The sequence below is a fragment of the Cornus florida genome, unplaced genomic scaffold (genome assembly GCF_030987335.1).
Source record: "Cornus florida cultivar Cherokee Brave unplaced genomic scaffold, ASM3098733v1 CherokeeBrave_3.0.0_Hap2_Chr08, whole genome shotgun sequence".
Classification (NCBI taxonomy): Eukaryota; Viridiplantae; Streptophyta; class Magnoliopsida; order Cornales; family Cornaceae; genus Cornus; species Cornus florida.
The window spans coordinates 78,836,460-78,857,988 of NW_026775578.1; the positions used below are offsets into that span (position 1 = coordinate 78,836,460).

Here is a 21,529-nt window from a genome sequence, read left to right on the forward strand (position 1 = left end):
CTTTCTTATTCTACTTGAATTCTGATTTCGAATCACCCCTACCCGCTGCTGCATCAATTGGTATCAGAGGAAAGGTCCATAGATTTCTCTACTGTTCACAACAACCAAACCGCACTCTACTGTTCACAGCAATCAAACCCATACTGTTCAACCCTAAAACCCAAGCAAACCCTAGCCACCACTGCCGCTGCCATCATCCATCACAACCATCATAGTATTTACCCACTGTTCACTGTAACCTTAACCAAATCAGTCATCAAACACAAGCCGTCTACAAACCCTAGCACCAATCCCAATCCCAACATCAACCCTAAACCCAACCAAGCCCAAAAAAAAAAAAAAAAAAAAAAAAAAGAGAGCACAGAATTCAATCTTCAACACTCGGAGCATTCAATTGGGATCTACACAGTACTTCGGAAAAGGTACACATTCTTCACTTGAAAATTGTTTTAGTACTTTTATCTTTTTGATTGGTTTAGAAATTGCAAAAGGTCCTAATTGAACCCATTTGATTATTGAACCAAATTATTTATTTCTTTTACTATTATTTTCCTTCGAGTGCTTTTCTTGCCAAAGGTTTTCCACCTTATTTTTGCACCTCAACACTTACAATCAGTGCATGAATTTTGACATAATCGATTTTATTGCATTATGATTTTCTTAGTTGTGCATTGTTCTAGTTTATAATTTAGTTTACTTAATTCAATTTGAGTTCTATGTTGGCATTATCCTCTACCATTCTTATGTCATACCTTTCCACCATAGCCATCAACAACCTTCTTTAAACTCTGTCCAGACCTAGCTGATGCATCTTCTTAACGATGTCAGAGGAGAACATCGTTTTGTGTCCCCAATGTCTTTGTTCTAAGCCAAGCAAGGTTAAGATTGTTGAGTCTAAACCAAGCTTCCCATCACACGGAAATATAATTAACTGGTGTGAAAATGAAAGGGAAACAAAAACAACACTGAAAATAAATTTGAAACAACAACTTCTGAAAATTGGAAATAGGCTTTTTCAACCTCCATCCTCAATCGGTCAGCTCCTTTGGTTGCTTACCAAAACTGATCACTTGCTTTGCAAAGTAAACTAGGACCCATGTGCTTCAATGCAAGCTGCACTCTCTCCAATAATGAAGGCTTTAATTGCTAAAGAATTTTTACAGCATTCAGATTGTGATGTTAGAGTTGCAGTGGCCTCATGCCTTAGTGAGTTAACAAGGATTACAGCACCAGATTTTCCCTACAATGATGATCAAATGGTAGAAGTATTTCAGATGACTGTATCATCTTTTGAAAATTTATCTGATACAACTAGTCCATCTTATGGTAAAAGGATCAAAATTATCCACACATTTGCAAATGTCAAGTCATGTTTGGTTATGCTTGATTTGGAATGTAATGAATTACTTGTTGAGATGTTTGAACACTTTTTAAGGGAAATAGGTTATTATCACTCCGATAGTGTCTTTTCATCCATGGAGAAAATTATGACTCTTGTCCTGGAAGAAAGCGACCATATATCAGTAGAGCTACTTCGTCCTCTTCTAACTAGTGTTAAGAGGGGAAATCAAACTATTTCACCTCAATCTTACAAGTTAGGAGAAAAAGTTTTGAACAATTGTGCCACAATTCTTAAGTCTTGTCTTTCAGCTCTACCATCCATGGTCCTTTTGTCCATTGATTTTGCTGAAGTAGTCACTTCTATTGGTCAAGATGTGTCTGAAAAAGAGTCTATTGTGTCAAACAAGGATGTCAAGTACAACAGTAATTTCTGGAAGACACTTTGGACATTCTTAGAAACAAATTTGAAGTTTCCTTTTGCATCTTGTCCTTTGAATGATAGAAAAATTGAGGTTGTGAAACAAGGTCTATGAAAGTTGGTCAGTTTTCTTACTAATGTGCACCTAGACACTTGGAATTTGTTATTGCCCATAATGGAATATGCCTATACAAGTTTAACAAATCAATTTACTGGCAATTATTTTTTCAAAATTGTCTATAATTCATTTCCATGCCAGTCCATTGATCATGTTCCTTCACCTCCATGTATGTATTCACTTGAGTTTGTTGATTTCTTCGTTCAGTTTGTTCATGATTTTTATGCCAATATGCGACAAGAAATTGTCTTGAGTAAAAAGAATTATGAACTCATTGCACATGCTCATCATAGGAATCATGAATTTATTGAAGGAGATTATGCTATAATTTGTGCACTACCTCAACCTTGTCATAAAAACTCCTTCCAGATGAAAGATGCCAAAATTGATAGACTTTGCCACATCATTCAAAAATCAGGACCTAATGCGTATTTCTTTAACTGGTCTTTGGATATAAGTACTAGTTCAAATTTTGATGTGGAGTATTTGTTACCTAACCGAGGCACCTTTGAGTCTCCTATTTTATTGGCATGTGTTCCTACAGGTGGATTTACATTTTCCTCAGCACCGACATTAGTTCATCTATCTTTTCAGTCGCATTATATGGCTTGGACAAAGGATATTGTTGATTATCAGAGTGATGGCCCTCATCTTGGAGATATTGACTATTACCTTGTTCGATGGAAGGGTTTTCCAGTTTTAAATACCAGACGGAGTATTGACCCCTACTTTTTGGAGATATACTTATGCATTTACTCTCCGGAGGAGAGTTCTTCTCAACCAGGAGGGAATGATGAAGAACCGGCCTGGCCCGAGAGCTTGAAGTCCATACGGCCCATGCCTATTATTGGAGACGTGGGAAAGAAAGATAGAATTAGGGATTTTTGTTTATTTATTATTATTATGGAATATTTCAGCAATTTAGGGTTTTATTTATGGTAATAGGTTGATTAGGGTTTTCTTTGATGTCTATTTATATGTTGGTTCAGACATTGGGAAAGGGAGCTTTTTATGATTATTATTGATATTGAATTTGAGATTATCTGTGATTTCTTCTCCCTCTGAATTCTTCTTCTCTTCTAAATTCTTCTTCTCTTCTGATTTCTTTCCCTCTATTCTTATTCCCTTTCTCTCTCAATCTCTTTCTTATTCTACTTGAATTCTGATTTTGAATCGCCCCTACCCGCTGCTGCATCACCTATTGTGTTGCTTTGAAGGACAATGGCAATGTTTCTTTTCCGATACAGGATGCTTTCTGGTTTCTTTCGTTGCAGCTTTCTTTAACTGCTAGGAGGTTTTCTGATTTTTTTTTTTTTGGTCAATGATGTGATTTTGGGAAGAAATGTGAACTGTTGTAGATTTCGCAAATGTCAATATGAAATTGTTAACACCTTCTTCTTTATCGTCCTTTCTCTAATTATATATGGAAACAGTATACTTGTAAAAAAAAAAATGGAAACAGTATGCCTTTTTTATTTTTATTTGGAACAGATGATGTTTGGGATCAGGATGGAGCTATAAAGTTTAGGGGAGAATAAGAAATAATTATATGGAAACCATATCTTTGATTGTGATTTAGAAGGAGAGATGGGAGGATTTATGGAGGTAATGGGAAGAAGTGGAATTAAGTGGTTAACTGCTTTTGTCTTGGTGGCTTTTTCCTGATCTCATTAACAATCAAGGGAGTTCATATGGGCCAAGTGTATAGGGATTGGGCACATCTGTGTAATGGTATAGTCCTTTTATAGAGTTTCTGTCATCCTTCCACCGCTTTTAGTAGAGCTGCAAAGGCTATTCAAGGTTAATTTAGTAGAATTTGGATCCAGCACGGACCAAACTCTGGCCTACTCAAATTGGATAACGTTGATTGACTGTTCTTATCATGACCCAGTTCCTTCGTCTGCTTGTGCGTGCGTTGCCTATTCAAAATACTAGATGAAAGGGGGACAGTTTATCTCAAACTCAAAATGCATGTTCAAGCTTGGTCCAATTGTATTTTTCTCAACTTAGTTCTTTTAGATGATCTGAATGGAGCTTGTTAAGATGGTTTATCCAATACGCTTCTATGTCTGAATCTTGTTCTTGTTGAGTAATGTAAAATAATGATTTAAGTTTATATTATACTTGAATAAGTCATATATTTTTTTATTTTTCGACGTATGATGGACCATGTTAAGAGATTTTTCTTGATGTCTGTACCAACGGTTAGATGCCTATGCAACTGAAGCTTGGTGTTGATCTAGCTTGGCTTATTAAGTAATCATGCCTGCGACATAAGCTTAAGCTTTTCTTGTCTAATTGGTATACAAATAAGCTTTCCAACAAGCCAAGCATGAGCTGTTCATGAGCAGCTTTGTTCAGTTGGAGTCTTACACTCTTTTATACGGAAACTTGTTCTTTCTTTCTGTTTCTTTTTCAGATATGATTTGAATCAGTTACCTGCTTTGTTTTCTTCAACAAAATGATTTTATTATATTTCAATTAAAAAACAAATGAAAAGCTTCAACGGATTTGTGAACATTCCTCTGAAACAAATTTTACCCAATGGAGAGGCTTGATGCCAAATTTAAAAATTCAAAATGACATGCACACATTGTATGGACATTTTGGAAATAGTTTATGTTAAATAAATTAACAATTCTATTCTTTAGTCTATTACTTAAAATATTGATTCTAGTTACTAACTTGAGCCTCTTCATGTCTTTTGATCCATGTAGTCTCTATTGTTGGTCTAGTCATAATGGCCACACTATTCTTGCATGAGCTGAGATATTATCTTTCCACGTACACAGTTCATCAGGTTTGTTATTAATTTACTGAGTTCCCTGCATGTAATCTGTTGTCTTCATTCTTTTTGAAGCCCAGGTTTTTTTCCTCATTCTCTTACTTTTGCTGGGGAGTTACACTGCAATTTACTTGCCGGATCTTTGTCAGTCTTTATCTCTTTTCAATTTTGGACTTTGAATTACTCATATTTCCAGATGGCTGTTGACTTAAAACGCGGTGAAACTCTTCCAATCCACATAAATATGACATTCCCTTCCTTACCTTGTGACGGTTAGCATGTTCCTTTATTATTTTTCACTGCCATGTTTTTCTTGTCCCTTATTTACCACTTTTTCTCATCTTCTTTGCCTCTATATATTTTTTAAATGCTCACATATACTTATTTTATATATGTATGTATTTATATATATATATATATATATATATATATATATATATATATTATTTTGCAGTGTTGAGTGTGGATGCCATTGATATGTCAGGCAATCATGAAGTGGATCTTGATACGAATATATGGAAAGTAAGACGATTGCTTTTCTTGTGAAGATAATATATATTATATTTGCATTTGAACTTGATTTACTATTTGATGCTGTATTTGTGTGAATGGAAAATAGGAGGTAATCATACTTATGTAGCAGCATTTTGTTAGGGCTTTAAAGAGATAATGATTTGGATTTTCGTCAGGTATCTATTCCTATCAAAATAGACAATCGATTGCAGACTGATATTGGAATATTGGGTCCCAAAATACATGTGAAGATGGCTTTATTTGAGTGTTTTGGAATTAACTATTATTGTTATTATTATTATTATTAATTTTTCCTGAAATAGGAATGTAAAAATGCATATATTTACATATCTTAGTTTAAAAGCCCGTGGAGAAAGCATGGGGAGAAAATCAACAAAGAAAGCAGAATGACATGCTGCACATCATCTGCTGAATTTTTCCCCTTAATGTCATTTTGCTATTAAAAAGTGAATGGATATGACGTAACATTTGATGCATGTGATGTAATTTATTATTCTTATGGCAATTCTATCCTTGTTTATAATTTGTTAAATAATCATCTGAATTATTACGATTTTTCAAATATTTTTCTACTGCCATGTTTTTGTTGAGAGGATGACAAAATGTAGTTGTGTGGGGCACCATTGTACATGATGCAGTATTTTATGGTTTTACCCTTTTTGAATATAAAGTGGTTTCTCTTTGTTCTCTCTGCGTTCCTTTGACCGTGAACAAAAATATGATCCATCCAACCAGTAAGGAACTTGAACTAATGCCATGATGGATCAGGGTTTTATTGTATGAGGAACCATTCACAAAAGTGTGATAATTAAGGAGTTTTTTATTTTTTATTTGAGTTTGCCATTTTCAATTTGTAAGGTCTAGTTATGTAATTCTCTTAGTGACAGTAAAGTTTTTATGATGTGGTGCGGTTATTTGCAAATGGCAGTTAATTTTTATTATTTTATTATTTTTCCTGGCCCTGTATTGTCATATCCATTTTTAGAACATCTCATCTATATGCATCATGTGGATTTTTTATTTTCTTTTTAATTTAAGTGTCCTCTCTTTGTTAGCTAAACAAAATTCTTTGATTTTCTTTCGTCTTTCGGATTCCTTTCCTCTGTGTCTTTGGCAAAGGCTTCATTGCTTTTTAGGGCTAGAGTTTAAATGAGTGTAATAAAGTTATTTGGGTTTCCTTAGTCATGTTTATATTTTGCTTGAGCTTGGCTGAGGTTTGATGCTAGCAAAGGTCATTGTGATTAAGATCAGGACATTACTATCAGTGAGTTGCTCATACTTGGCACTCCTTGACTTGAGGTGAATTTGAATTCTGTTTTTGTAATTCTCGAGTGACTTTTACTTATTATATGCTTGTGTGTATATAAGGGCTAGGACTAGCCCAGTGCACGAGGCTCTTGCCATTGCGGGATCTTAGATGTAAACAGCCTTACTTCCGCATGCAGAGAGATTGTTTTCTGTCTTTAACCCGTAAGCAAACTTGCCATTGCACCAAGGCCCGTCCTCATTTATGTATATCTTAAAGGAAAATTGATTTGACAAAAACTTTTCAGTTTTCTGATTGCCAAAGAACTATTTTCTTATGTATGAGTAAATTTCATTAAGGAGCACAAAGGGGGTGCACCCAAAAGGTATATACAATCCTATATAGTCACATAATTGTGTATAATGACAGTATATAAATTGAAGCATAAAAGAAAAAAGAAAATTTGAGGAGGGATTAACCCTTCCCGTAATCCAATGAAACATCACATCTGGAAATGCATAGTGTAATCTTATGTTTGCGACCTAATGAGCTGATAAGCCATAGGTGGCTGAGGCTCTGGTTGCTTACTAAATGAATTGTAAATTATAAGTCAGCGGTCTGTCTGAACTTCAAGGAACAGCTTACCATGTCAAGCATGAGCTCTTTGCAGCTTGTTCTCAGACCTACATGCATTGTACTTGATAGTATTTGTCTTCTAAAAATGAATTTTTTTAAAAAAAAAAATTAACATTCAGAATGTTAATTTATTTTTATATAGAAAATGAACTTAACTAAATGCAATGGAGGAAAATATGTGGGACACCAGGTTCAAAACGTTAGTGCTCAATTCGTAGAGTGGGAATGGAATTGGGAGAGCATCAAATTTATAATTTACCATTGGTTGATAGCTCCTCTAGAGCACATACATAATGCATTTGCAATATATTTTCTTTATACTTTTTTTAATATATATATTAGTATAATTATAAAATATGCCAATAATAAAGAAACAATAATTAGAATATCCAGTACCAACCCATTCAGTTGGTATCAAAGCAAGGGTGACAATGAACTAGGATACCATGTCACGGTGGTAGTGTGATCTGATTGATTGGTGCATTCTGGTGTGTTGTAGTTTCACATAAGTGCTAAATGTGACAATCGCTCGTTAAAACTGTTAAGGATCAATGGATGCAGAAAACTAATTTGGAGAACTAATCCCAGATTCACTCTCAACTTGTTTTTCTGCACGCTGATAGCTCTTCTGGCCACCTGGATGGTCGAAATAGGGCACTTAGGTTCAAGCTGAATTCCTTCAGTGTTGGAAGAAATTCATGTGTTTCAGTGTATTGCATGCTTTTTCTTGTTAACTACCAATTTTGGAGTCAAATGATAGTTGAAACTTTGACCTGAAAAGGAATCTTGTCTTATTGCTTGCACCAATCGCAGGTGCTCCTCTGAATTTTCTCTGAATAACAATTTCATATAAATCTTTTAGAGAATTTATTTTGAGAACTACCGGGTAGTGGTAATTTTGAAAGTATCCTTTTCCGTTTTCTATTCCAAGCTTTCTATGCTTCTTTCATGTTTTCTTTTAACCCCAGAATCACCATTGGCATATTTTTTTTATGTTGCTCTCTCTCTCTCTCATAGATGCAAGTCACTATTGTTATTGTATATCATTCTGATAACAAGTAGAGAATTTCTGCAGCTTCGCCTGAATAGAGATGGCTATATCATTGGCACTGAATATTTGTCGGACCTTGTGGAAAAGGAACACACTGCTCATAAGCATGGTAAAGTTATCGGTGAATTTTTTTTATTTATTTTTGGTCTGGAAGAAATTAGTTATGCTTCTATTTTTCTCCTCTTTAGTGATTTGTAGTGTAAGTGCTATCCCTGTATGTTTTGTGCAATCCCAACTGAATTTTGATGGCTAAACCCGAGTTTCTGGAATTAGAAATGCATGCTTGTAGTTGTTAATTTATTAAAATGGACCTTTATCGGTGCAGTGTGACAGCTTCTTGAGCATCGTGTCTGGTATTGTAAATTTGAATCTAAAGTCAGGAAACTTAGTCCTCCAGTTCTTATGATGAAGATTAATTGCTGGTTGACTTTTAAATCTACTTGTTCTTATTGTTTAATCAATTTGATAATTGTTGTCCTTCGTAGATTTCTTTGAGGGCACATCATATTGAATAGTTAGTCAACTGGCTATCATGCAGGTGGAAAAATACTAAAACACTTTTTTTTTGGTGGTTGGGGGGAGATTTTCATGAGTGGATATGAGTGCTTGGTTTGAGGAACTAGTGCAAGTGTAAGCATGCTAGTGGGTCTTTTGATATGAATATGGGGTGCTTACCAGGTGAAGTTTTGAAATAAACAAAATGACTTTTTGAGCTAGGAAGTTGAAGTTGTGTGGGGATAGGGTCGCCTTGCCCTGGTGAGTGTCCCCCTACTGGAGAATATTCAAAGTGGATTTTGGATTCTGTGAGTGCTGTTCTATAAAGATGTTTAATGTTGGGAACTTTTATGATAGTTTTTACTTCCCAGAAGGCCATGTGAAATGGACTAATATGTTAGATTCCCAACTTTTAGGCGGTGATTACACCCATGATTACCTTTGGCCGTAATTCTTCTTGAGACCATCATTTTTGTCCTTTTGTGCAAGATTTGGTCCCACTTGGTCTGTATACCCAAAAGGTTTATACAGTCCTATATAGTCAAATAATTCTGTTTACTATTTGATCTGATAGTCTGGTCAATCAACATAAAACAAATCCAAATCCAAATCCAAATCCAATTTGTTGTTACTGGGACATCTGATCTATTATTCTTGTTGAAATATATAAATATTTTTTTATAATTATGGAGCAAAATCCTCAACCAATCATGGTGATCTGGTCAATTTCCTTCCAATTATAAATATTTCTATATAATGGTGGAGTAAAATCCTCCACCAATCATGGTGCCTCTTTTGACTATTGTACAACTTCCATATTTTCTTATCTTTACCGTGCCTATATATAGGCTCTTTGTACTCAAGCAATATACATATATGAATAATAGAAATGTAGCCCTTAGTGGCTCTTTGTCCATGGATGTAGGCCTTAGTGCGGAACCATGTATATGCCTGTGTTCTCCATATTTCTCTCTTCCCTTTTCCTATTTGCATTTCTTATTTCCGCATCCAAATTTTAACAATTCTAATTTCATTAAAAAAAAGGTATAGATTGTATAGAACAAATCCAAATCCTATTTGATCTGATAGTCTGGTCATCCAATATAGATTGCATATCCACTGGGGCATGAACCATCTTGTTTGTTCTTCATTTTTTTTTTTTTTGATAAGTGTTTGTTCTTCATTCTCTTTCTAGTATTCTAATATAGCGGCCATTGCTTGGTGTCTTGGGAAAGTCAGCTGCCAAGCATGGAATTATGATCTAAGCTTGGGAGTATCAACTTTATACAAATAATCCCAAATGTTAGTTGTTTATCTAGTCCACTGCTCTTAGTAATCTGCAACAACTGAAAAAACATGCATAATGACCTTTTTTTTTTTTTTTTCATGTATTGTACTTTATTGGTCAGAATTTTCTATTTAATTTTCTTGAGCTTTATAGTTATTTAAATTCATTTAGGATGTTGTGCCGGAATGGTTTTTGTTTAATAAACTAGTTCTCGTGGAAAACAGATGACAACAAAGACAATCTTGAGAATTCAGATCAGAAACATCATCTGCATGGTTTTGATCAAGATGCTGAAAATATGATTAAGAAGGTGAAGCAAGCACTTTCCGTTGGAGAAGGATGTCGGGTATGTCTTTTATTTGGTCCCACTTTGGAATTTGAACATATTTCATATTAATGAAATAACTAATGGTATAGAATTTTCTTGCAGATTTATGGTGTTTTAGATGTCCAAAGGGTTGCTGGGAACTTTCATATATCGGTTCATGGGTTAAACATTTTCGTAGCACAAGCGGTCAGTTTTCTCGAACTTCATTTATTTTTATATAATTCAATTTCATTTATAAAAAAAATTACACACAGCTCAAGACACTCCTGAATTTTTTGAGCCCTTCAGTTCTTCTAGGAGTTGGATAAAGTTTTTGTCTTGGGTAATGGTTTATGCACTTTTTGAATGTAACTAGAGGAAAGCCAATGAGGAAGTTTAAAGGAAGAGAATTATTTTATGTTATCTTTTTATATCACTGTTTATGTATTTTTGTTACATTTAATGAAAATGAAACTAATGATTACTGAAATTTGTATGATAGGAGTAAGTAGAAAAGATAAGATTAATAATGAACGTGTGAGTGGAACATTAGGTATAGTGCCTATAAATTATAAAATTAGAGAAAGTAGACTTGGGTGGTATGGCCATATTCATCGTAGACTTGATGATGCGTCAGTTAGAAGAGGAAGAGTTGTTTGCCTAGAAGGTAAATGACAAAGAGGCCGACCATAGGCTTACATGGGCAGAAGGAATAAAAAACTATTTAAAAAAATTAAATCTAAGAGAAGACATGGTATATAATAGGAAACAATGGAAAAAGAGAATTCATGTGGCTGGTCCCTTTCATACAGGATAAAGGCAATGAGGAAGGTAAATGACAAAGAGGCCGACCATAGGCTTACATGGGCAGAAGGAATAAAAAACTATTTTAAAAAATTAAATCTAAGAGAAGACATGGTATATAATAGGAAACAATGGAAAAAGAGAATTCATGTGGCCGGTCCCTTTCATACAGGATAAAGGCAAGGAGGATGATGATGACGACGACACGACAATGATGATGATGATTACTGAAATTTGTAATGTATGTTCTATTAAAAATAAAGCGAGTTAAGGATGTAAAGATCAGGTGGATGTGTCTAGTTTATGCACCTAAACTTAAAGAGGAATATGCGAAACTATGGTCCTTTATTTAACCTAAATGTTATTTAATTTAATTATTATTTATTTATTTTTGTGTTGAGTTGCATTAGCTATTTGATTGGTTTTATATTTTTTATTTTTTCGATTGAGTACCATGCAAATCTTTTCAAATTGAGGTCTGAATCCTAACTTAACAAATAAAAACCCTTTACGCTGTGTTTGGAATAATGGATTTGATGGGATTTGGATTTGGAAACAAGATTTACGTTGTTTGGAATCATCGGATTATAAATGGGATTTAAAAATGATGGGATTTCAAATACCGTTTTTAATGCGTTTCAAATCCCGTCTAAAAAGCTAGGATTTGACGGGATTTGAAACATAAATATTATTTAATGATGATATTTCCGTAATTAACCTTGTTGAATATTACTATCTCTGTCCCAAAAAGAAAGTCTTTTGGGAACTGTGACTCACAACAAAAGACTTTCTTTTTGGGACAGGGGGAGTAATTAACCTATCAACTCTAACCTATTAAATGTCGTTGTAATATATATGTATCTTTATCTCTGAGTCTTGAGAATATAAGCATGTACAAGTTAGTAATCAAATATAATCATTAGCAATCATATGTCATCGTTTTTTGTTTGGTATTCTCCAATATCTCAAATTGCGTTCTGCAGATTGATCCACCATCAGTTTTGTACTTTTGTACCTAAAAAATTGATCCACCATCAGTTTTATATTTTTGTACCTAAAAAATATATACAAGTATGACATAATAAAATTCATGTAATCCGATCATTCACAATTCACAATGTGCAACAAAACTTATATTTACACAGTACAGATTGAATGAATAAAGATTACACTTTTATAAGCCAAGTTCATAAGCCTTTTATATAAAAAAAGTAATAAATATAGTAATATTTAAAAATTTATTCTATAAGCAAAAGTATAGTTATCAATTAATATACTCGTTAATTTTTTAGTGTATAAATTGTTGTGTATCAATTTCTAAGTAGCATACTTTTTAATTACTAGTAATTGATATGTTGAGTAATTTATATACTAATCAGTTATCAATATATATTTATATAAATTTATGTTAATATACATATTATTTTTGTTACAAAGTAATTAATATACTTTAATAAATGAACTTATTAATTAAATCAATGCTTAGGTTTAAGTTTACATTTTAGTATTCTTTTTTTAAATATGTTGGTTTAAGTATGTTGGTGATGGTAGTTGAATAAGTTAGTTTTTTTTTTTTTTTTTTTTTTTTTAAATAAATAAATAAATAATTGTTCTTTTTTTAATTGATTTGTTAAATAAATTTTATGTTTTAGTTCTATCATGTAGTCATTTACGTTGTTTGTCTATTTGATGCAACTCTGGAATATAATTTATAATAAAATAAATATTTCATTTATCATTTAAACAAGGACAAAAATGGTATGATATTATTTTTATTCCAATTCCCATTTTAAATCCAACTTTAAATCCAATTTGTTCCAAACATATAAATGGAATTTCATTTTAATTCCAATTCCTATTCCTTTTCCAAATCCCAAAATAATTGGCTCCAAACAAAGCCTTAGTTTGCAAATCGAAATAGCTTAATGCAATTCATGTGAATTTAATTGACTTTGACCTTTTCTTCAGCACTTCTAACATCTTCTTTACCAATGGAATCATACCATCCAAATAATTTAGTTTAGACATTTTATATGGTTCTTCCCTTTTCGTGTTTACGGTGCCAGTATTGAAACCATTGTGAGGCTCATAGTATCAGTTTGGAGCCTGATCTGCTTATGTTACCTGAACTCATTGTGTTAGGTGCTAATTACTTCTCTGAATACTAGTCCTTTCTTTCCAAGTCCAGAGCTCGTTCTCGAATGAGACTATCTTAGAGACCATTTCCCACTTAATGTCTTCCAATAGTTGGGTTCATCAGCTTAGACTTCATAATAACATAATTTAATTTACAACCACATGTTATTTATTTATTGTAAATGTTTTTCAGATAAAATTGTATGTTATATTACCATTTCCTTGATGTATGGACGTCTTCCTAAAAAATTTCATGTCCATGTCTCACATCCATATCCGTGTTTCTTATGTTAAAGATTTAGTGGATGAATTTTAAGATAGTACAATACTGGGGTCAAACATAGAGTGTGAAAATGAATGATTTAAAATTGGGTAAATTACACTGACATCTCCTTTAGTTAAGCAACATTACAATGACCTCCCCTAGGTATTTAAAAATTACAGTGACCGTCACTGTCAGATTTTGCCGTTGGGTATTAATGGAAGTTATAGTTTTACTAATTTTGCTTTCATTTATATTAGTTTTTTATTGTCTTCACACACATTTCCAAGGTTAAAAATGATATTCTAAACAAATATTTTGCTGACATAAGTAACTTTTGACGCTGATCAGCATTAATCATTCATGAAACGGGTATTTGTTAAAGACACACAATCTCAAGGACAGTTTTGACTATAATTTTAGTATACATTCAGGAGGGACGTCTCAGTATTTTCGCCTAACTTCAGGGGAGGTCAGTCACACTAGTAAGGCCTAGGCAATTGGGCATCATAATTACAGAAGATTGCAGTGTTTGTGGATCACTCACAAGACTCTGTAAGGTTTTGTCATTATCAGTATTTGCTCCCCCTTTAAGCTCTTTAATAAAATTTTATTTACCAAAAAAAAGAAAAAAGTTATGTCATAATGAAGGGAATCCATAACTTATTAAAGTTTTAATCATGATTTCTATACTTCTAATCTTTTAACCCATTATCATAAAATAAATAAAAGCGCTTAAAAGACTCAAGGCTGACTGCTTCAGGACTCCACATGTGAAGACCCATAAATGGACCAACTTGACTTAACTCAATTATACAATGGTCCAAGTGGGTCCATGTCATTTGACATATCTCAAATCATGGCTCGAGCCTTAAAATCCTCCTTTTATACAAATTTAAAGGTTTCTGCCTCTGTTCTCCAACTCTTAAGCGTGGGAAAATTTGAACCTAATGAGTTAAAAACGTGGTATCACTCATAAATGTCAGGGTCTAGGCCAACCTCTTTCCCAAAATGAACCTAATTTCCATGTTACATTTATCTCAAAGGTGCTTGAACCACAAACCCATTGCTCCACTCCTAATGATAGCCATTGCCCAATGGTTTTTGTAGATGTGAACTTCAGGGGATTCTTGAATGAGGCATTCAACAATGTTCACTCAGTCTTGCTAGCTTTCAACTTTTCACAAGATATTATTTATATATTTATTTTTCTTTTTCCCTAAGTGATCGTATTAGAAAAAACCAAGAAATCAAATTCAAATCAAAGTGAGGGCATACCCTCACATTACAAGAAGGCTAGAATAAACCTATTTCCAAAATCCAGAAATAATGAAAAATAACAAAAGAAACCGGTTGCTGTACCCTACACTTGTCCCGATGCAATTTGAGGGGATGCTCTCACTTGTTCTTTGTACATATTGCTTTTGTATTAATGTCATACAACCCGTTAAAAAAATGAAAAAGGAAACCAGTGGCTGTACCCAACAAAAACCAGCAACAGCCTCTGCCTCAGCAAAAAATAACAAAGAAAATTAACCACTTCAAAAAAACAAAAAAATTGAAACTGTACTCTCAGATATCAATTAAAGTCTTAACACTTTTTTGTTTTTTCGATGAGTAATATTTGAATAAAAAGGCGCTCAAAAGGGGAACGCATCCCTCAAAAACTACACAAGGCCAAATAGGGCCTCTAAACTCTCAGCGAGTCCAAAAGACTAACACTTTAATCCCATGGAATCATACACTTCCAAAGCCACCATTCTAGCTAGCTGAACAGCACTAGTAGCCTGAGGCAGCTTCTGATGTCTGCTCCTCCATAAATTCCAGATTACAGCAGTAAAATCAGTCTTAAAGTTTTATGCCTTTTAGAATCTTCTCTGAACTGGGCTTGGAACCAGGGAGTCACCTGATTGAATGAGTTTGTCTGTCCCAAATTCCAATTAAAAAGATCAACTAACAATCTTTAAGTCAACTGAGCATACTCAGCCAAAAAAACAGATGCTCAACTGAATCTCCAGCCTTCATGCAATTGTACCAGGCTTCCATATGCTCTCATAAGCCCCTTGATGGATTTGGGTAGCTGAAATTAAATTCCAAACAGGTTCTGCCCCTGGGTTCAACTATACAGGTATGCTCCATCTCCCATTATGAATTGAAGACTCACATTATTTTGGTGAGGTCAAAATGCCCAATGACTATGACCAAAAGCCTGTGCCAAAGTGTTTCGATGTGACCAAGGATTTAGGAATAACTTAAATGGCTGTCCATTCTCATCTTATTATTTTTTATTATATATTTTTCTGTGGATAAGTAGACTGTCCGTTCCAACTTTGAACTGTACATTAGCGGCAATGGTTTCTCTAACTTTCAATAATTTTTTCCAAACAAAGAATACTTAGATTTAGGCACACAGCTTCAGATAGAAGAGGTTGCAGCATCAATAGCTTTGAACCAATCAATCCAAAGTCTATCCTTGCTCTGAATAGACTCCCAGAACATCATATATTTAGCAGCTCTGTCAATTTTAGTAACTCTTCCAACCCCAAAACCACCCTCTGCCCTGCATCTGGTCACATGGTTCCATTTCAAAGATGCATAGTTTTACAGTTTTCTTTGCTTTCCCGGATGAAAGATTTTAATAGTCTATCAACAGCAGCAGTGGTGAAAGCAGGCAATTTTAAGTCAATACATGAGTGATAAAAGAATGAAGGAATAACAGTTTTCACCAACTCCGCTCTTCCAGCCAAAGAGAGGTTAAGAGAAATCCAATGTTGAGTCTGAAAGATATATATATTTTTTCCTTGGGTAAGATGGAAATTTTTTTTCCTGAGTTTGTAAGATATTTTATCCGTAAGAGTTTTACAGTCACAGTGCTTCGAGCTCTTATCCAACATCGGCAGCCCCAAATAGACCATTGGATAGAATCCAACCTTCACATTAAGCTTCTGATCAGACTTCTTTTTCCTTCTAACAGACTTGCAAAAAAATACTTGGCTCTTTTCATAGTTAATTGTAAGACCAGAAAATGATTGGAACTGCTGCAACAATGAGGATATACCATCCTTGGCAGTACCAATATGAGCTCACTAAAATCAGGTCATCTGCTGTGATTACCCCCAATTTCCGAACGCAGGTTAATCAAGTCCTCGCCCAAAAACCGGGGGATATCAAACAATTAATATTTTAAAACAAGCACATAATACAAAATGAAATAAAAAGAAATAAATATATGCTGAAAGGAAAACTAAATAATAAATAATTAAACTCCTCTGATAATAATCTTCAAGAAATAATCCTATGATAATGAATAGCCATAAATAACCATAAATAAAAATCCTCCAAAGTTCAACTCGGGAATCCGTACAACATGGACCCTTAAATAAATCCCAAAACTGAAATACTAATAAAGTTTAAACAATAAATGAAATTTAAAGTAGTGTCCTACATCTACAATCCGGAGGAGTGAATATGAATGCTCTCTGGTCAGCACAAACTAAATAATAAATAATTAAACTCCTCTGATAATAATCTTCGAGAAATAATCCTATGATAATGAATCTCCATAAATAACCATAAATAAAAATCTTCCAAAGTACAACTCGGGAATCCGTACAACATGGACCCCTAAATAAATCCCAAAACTGAAATACTAATAAAGTTTAAACAATAATTGAAATTTTAAGTAATGTCCTACATCGACAATTCGGAGGAGTGAATATGAATGCTCTTTGATTAGCACGAATGAACTCTAAGTTTGGAACTCACGTGGACCTGAAAAATAAATAGTGGGTCAGACCCACGAACAAGTTCTTTCTACTATAACCCAATTAGAGAACCGATAAACGATACATCCCTAGCCAAACTCATGCAATATCTACATAGTCGATGAATACACACACACACACACACACACTAAAGACTCTCATTGGACTATAGGGAATTCTCAACCGTGTAGTGGGTATTTCATAAAAAAGCACACACATGGTGGTCAAGAGTCCTCCTTCTACCAGGGTACACACATCTCCTATATCCAGCTACCCATCTGAACCGGCAATATACGCTTCAATCCTAACACTAATCTCGAGACCTTAGGCTCGTATCAGGGCACACATAAATATATATCTAGCTATATCCCGACAATGGCACACCAACATATAAACTACTGTAACCATATCTTGACAATGGCACGGCAACATATAAGATATTGTAGCCATATCCTGACAATGGCACAATAAAATGTCATAGTCATATCCTGACATTGGCATAATATAGAGTGAATACACATATCACATAGCCATGTCCTGACAATGGCATAAAATAGAATGGATCTAACTTATTAGCCAGTCCACCTATACTCATTAATATAACAAAGCCATATCTTGACAATGGCTCCAATAGAACAATCAATCAAACCAGATAATAAAAGCGAGTCTAAGCTTATTAGCCAACCCACATGTTCTCCACAATGCACACAACTCATATATGAATGATTATTATCATTTACAACTTATAAGTTAAATAAGCTTGTCCTTGTGCATAGTACAAATCATTAATATCATAATCATCATTTAAGAATAGAAAGACATGATTAATATCATCTATTACAATATCCTATAGTACTCCAATATGATTAGTATCATATACACAACTACAATCTCATTATGATTAATCATCATAAGTAACATGATTAATATCATAAATCCCTTTAAATCCGATTATGATAAATATCATTTATAATATAGTTAATATCATAAATCACAATAAATCACATTATGATTAAAATCATTTAAAATATGATCAACAAAAACAATCAAATTTAAAATATGAGGACAATCGGACTTCGTTTCATCCTCCAACAAAAATCAAAAAAATATTCTTATACCTCCTAACAGATGGAAACGCAATTTTGGAACACTAAACGATGGTTTTCGGCCAAAAACTGACATGGGCCACAAGTGAAAGCTAGTGGGTTTTTCTCAATTGGTCATTTCCACCCAAAAAACACTATTATCTGGTCGAAAACGGATTTAACGAACTGCTGTTTAGACAGAATTATGCCATACATCGTCTAAAGATTATTTCTTAATAATTGTACAGAACAGTTTAATCATTTAATTATAGTTAATCTTTAAAGTCAAGCATAAGGTGTCTAATTTATAAGAACTAAGGGGAGGAGTAAAATATAGAACTTGCCTCTTTGATTTTTGATCTGGTCGTCTTCCTCAACTCTGACAATGATTCCGGTCACCTTCTTCCCTCTCTCTCCCCTTATGCAAAACCCCCTTTTCTTCTTTTTTCAAAACTCGCGTAGAAAACAAAACCCTTATTTTCTAACTAATACACATATATAAGCTACTCACAAATCCTAACCTAAATCTAACTAATATAATAATAATAATACTCCTAATATATATATATATATATACAGACAAATATACAAACATATATATATCATGACAATATGATAATTTAATTTAAATAAAACAATAATTAAATTATATATATATATATATAACTAACACATTCCTCATGACCCAAATCCTTCTCAACACAACTAGGCCTCCTCTAACTAGCCGAAACCGTTACTTTGGGTTCTACTAACTCTAAGCCCAATCCTTACTAAATTAAAATAAAACAAATAATTAAATTAACATATCAATTAAACAATTAACTCACATCAAGCAAGTAAGCACACATGTAAAGAAAATATACATAGATCATTTAAATTAAGCAATCATAACAATTTAATTAGACAATTAAACCAACAAATAATCTTAGTCAAAATTAAACAATTTAAATCAAATAAAACAAATAATGAAATAACAGATCCTCATTGTGTCTGGTGGTGTTTGTGGCGTGAGAGAAATAACAGATCCTTTGAAGGAAAAGAATCGTCCTTAGCTAATTTAAAAATTCATATTCTTCGTTCTTTATTCTTTTATGTTAGAGGAAGTACATGCTCCTCGATTGATGATTTCTTTGATCTCTTGGATTCTATTGGTCCTTAGATCTTTTCTCTTGTATTAGGGATGCGTTCCCCTTTTGAACGTTTTTCTAATATATTTTTACTTATCAAAAAAAAAAAAAAAAGTAAAAACAAATAATGAAATAAATTCAAATAATGCAAACATTTTAATTAAAATAAACCTTTAAAATATAGGGTTATTATATCTCCCACCAAAAAAAAGGTGAAAAGCTAATGCCAACTTTTGAACAGAATGACAGCACTTCAGATTAGCATTATGCACCTCCTTCTGAACCATATTTGAATACAACTCTGTCAACATGGTAAAAAGTATGTGGGAAAGTGGACAACCTTGTCTCAATCCTTTTGAGGTTGAAAGTAGCCAGCGGGGGAGCCAGTTACCAACGTTGAATACCAGAAATTAAGCATTTTTTTGAGCCAACCTATCCATCTATTTCCTAACTGATAGATTGAAGGAGATTGAATAAAAAAGACCAAAAAATTGAATCATGTGCCTCTTTCAGATCAATCTTAATAGCCATAGTGGGTTGAACTTTGGAAGACTTGAATCCACTAACCAGCTCATTGACCATGATTACATCATCATGCAACCTCCTTCCTCTAATGACGGCATTCTGCTCCTTACCAACCAGCTTGTCAAGAGTCGAATGCAATCTATTGGCCATTAGCACAATAATGACTTTGTAAATGGTTGAACGCAGGCTCACAGCGAGATAGGTCTGAAATTCATAGCTCTAATGCTATTACTCTTCTTACGAATTAAACAAGTGAATGAGGAATTAATAACATGACTCATTTTGAACCCGCATAGGTGGCCCAAGGGTTAAAGGGTCATGGGGCGAACCATAAACTCGGACATCTTGGGTTCGACTCTGACAGGGAGCAAAAACACTTGGGTTTAAATAATGTGTTGTTTGCAGGTAATTGTACATATCTGGGGTTTATCTTGCAGTCTCGTGTACCAAAGGTCAGGAGGTTGGAAGGGTTCCACATTACCCAGAAAAAAAACGTAAAGCATGGTTCATTTTGAAGGGGGCAAAGAAGAATTGAATAGCATTAATTACCTCTTGACTGATCACAGACCAGAACTGTTGAAATAACCTGGGGCAGGGCCGCAGGGTGAAACCTTCAGTCCCAGGGCTTTTGTCAGCTTGAAGTTGATAAACCACTGATCTCATCTGCAGTGAAATGAGCCTGCAGCATTTGGGAATCCAATTGAGAGAGGCAACTCCCAGGAGGCATAAGAGTATTGGCTGAGTACCAGTTTGGTTTAAGCTAAAGAGATGCTGATAATGCTCCACCAACTCGTTCCTTATTTAATCCATGTCTGTAGACCACTCCCTTTCATTATTTTGCTGAGCTGAGATAGTATTGATTTGTCTGTGTTGGGAAATCTTTTGATTAAAAAACTTTGAGCATATGTCATTCTCTTGAAGCCACCTTATGTTAGATTTCCGAACTAAGAGAGATTCTTCATTAGACGGGCATGTTCCTATTCTCATATAGCTTCACTCTCTGCCTTAATTATTACTTCCTTCTCTGGATCATTAAGAAATTTCACCTGAATATTCTCCAGCCTGGATCTGGACTCTTTAAACTGAACATTAATATGTTTGAAGACTTTGTTGTTCCATTCTAACTTTCAACTTCACATTTTGTGGTATTTTAGTGAGAACATGGGTTGGATTTCCCTCCACCTTGGTATCCTAGGTCTGCTTTACATATCAATAAACCCTTCTTGCAATCACCAACCTTCAAAAACTTGAATGGCTTAGGCTTTGTAGCTATTTGATCAGAGGTATGAACCGCCATTGCATAGTGATCTGAGAGCTTAGCTGAATTTAAAATAGTTTGTAATTTGGAAATTACATAAGCTAACCTTGAGAGACCAATCATCTATCCAGCCTAGCAAAAATTCATCTTACCATGGCTTGCCTATTGCACCAAGTCCGATAACCATTTGCAGTTGGCAACTCAACAAGGTGAACATCATTTAGAAGTGCTAAATTCTTCCAGAACCCCGTTAAGGACATGATTACTACCCTTCTTCTCCTGTTCGTACCTAACCATATTCCAATCCCCTAGAACAATCCAAGGTCTGTTCACGAAGCTACAACAGTGA

At 34.0% G+C, this 21,529-nt stretch overlaps 1 protein-coding gene across 2 annotated transcripts in view; it reads left to right on the top strand.

The window, feature by feature from the left end:
* The window catches only part of LOC132268172 (uncharacterized), a 37,959-nt gene that overhangs the window by 7,674 nt on the left and 8,756 nt on the right, over nt 1-21,529 (top strand). The window contains exons 3-8 of one of the 2 annotated variants that reach the window (XM_059768950.1): nt 4,595-4,677; nt 4,859-4,934; nt 5,117-5,184; nt 8,154-8,238; nt 10,137-10,258; nt 10,343-10,426. In XM_059768950.1, coding sequence (XP_059624933.1) covers nt 4,595-4,677; nt 4,859-4,934; nt 5,117-5,184; nt 8,154-8,238; nt 10,137-10,258; nt 10,343-10,426 — 518 coding nt within the window. The remainder of the gene's footprint in view (nt 1-4,594; nt 4,678-4,858; nt 4,935-5,116; nt 5,185-8,153; nt 8,239-10,136; nt 10,259-10,342; nt 10,427-21,529) is intronic. The other variant, XM_059768951.1, reaches the window with a different exon arrangement.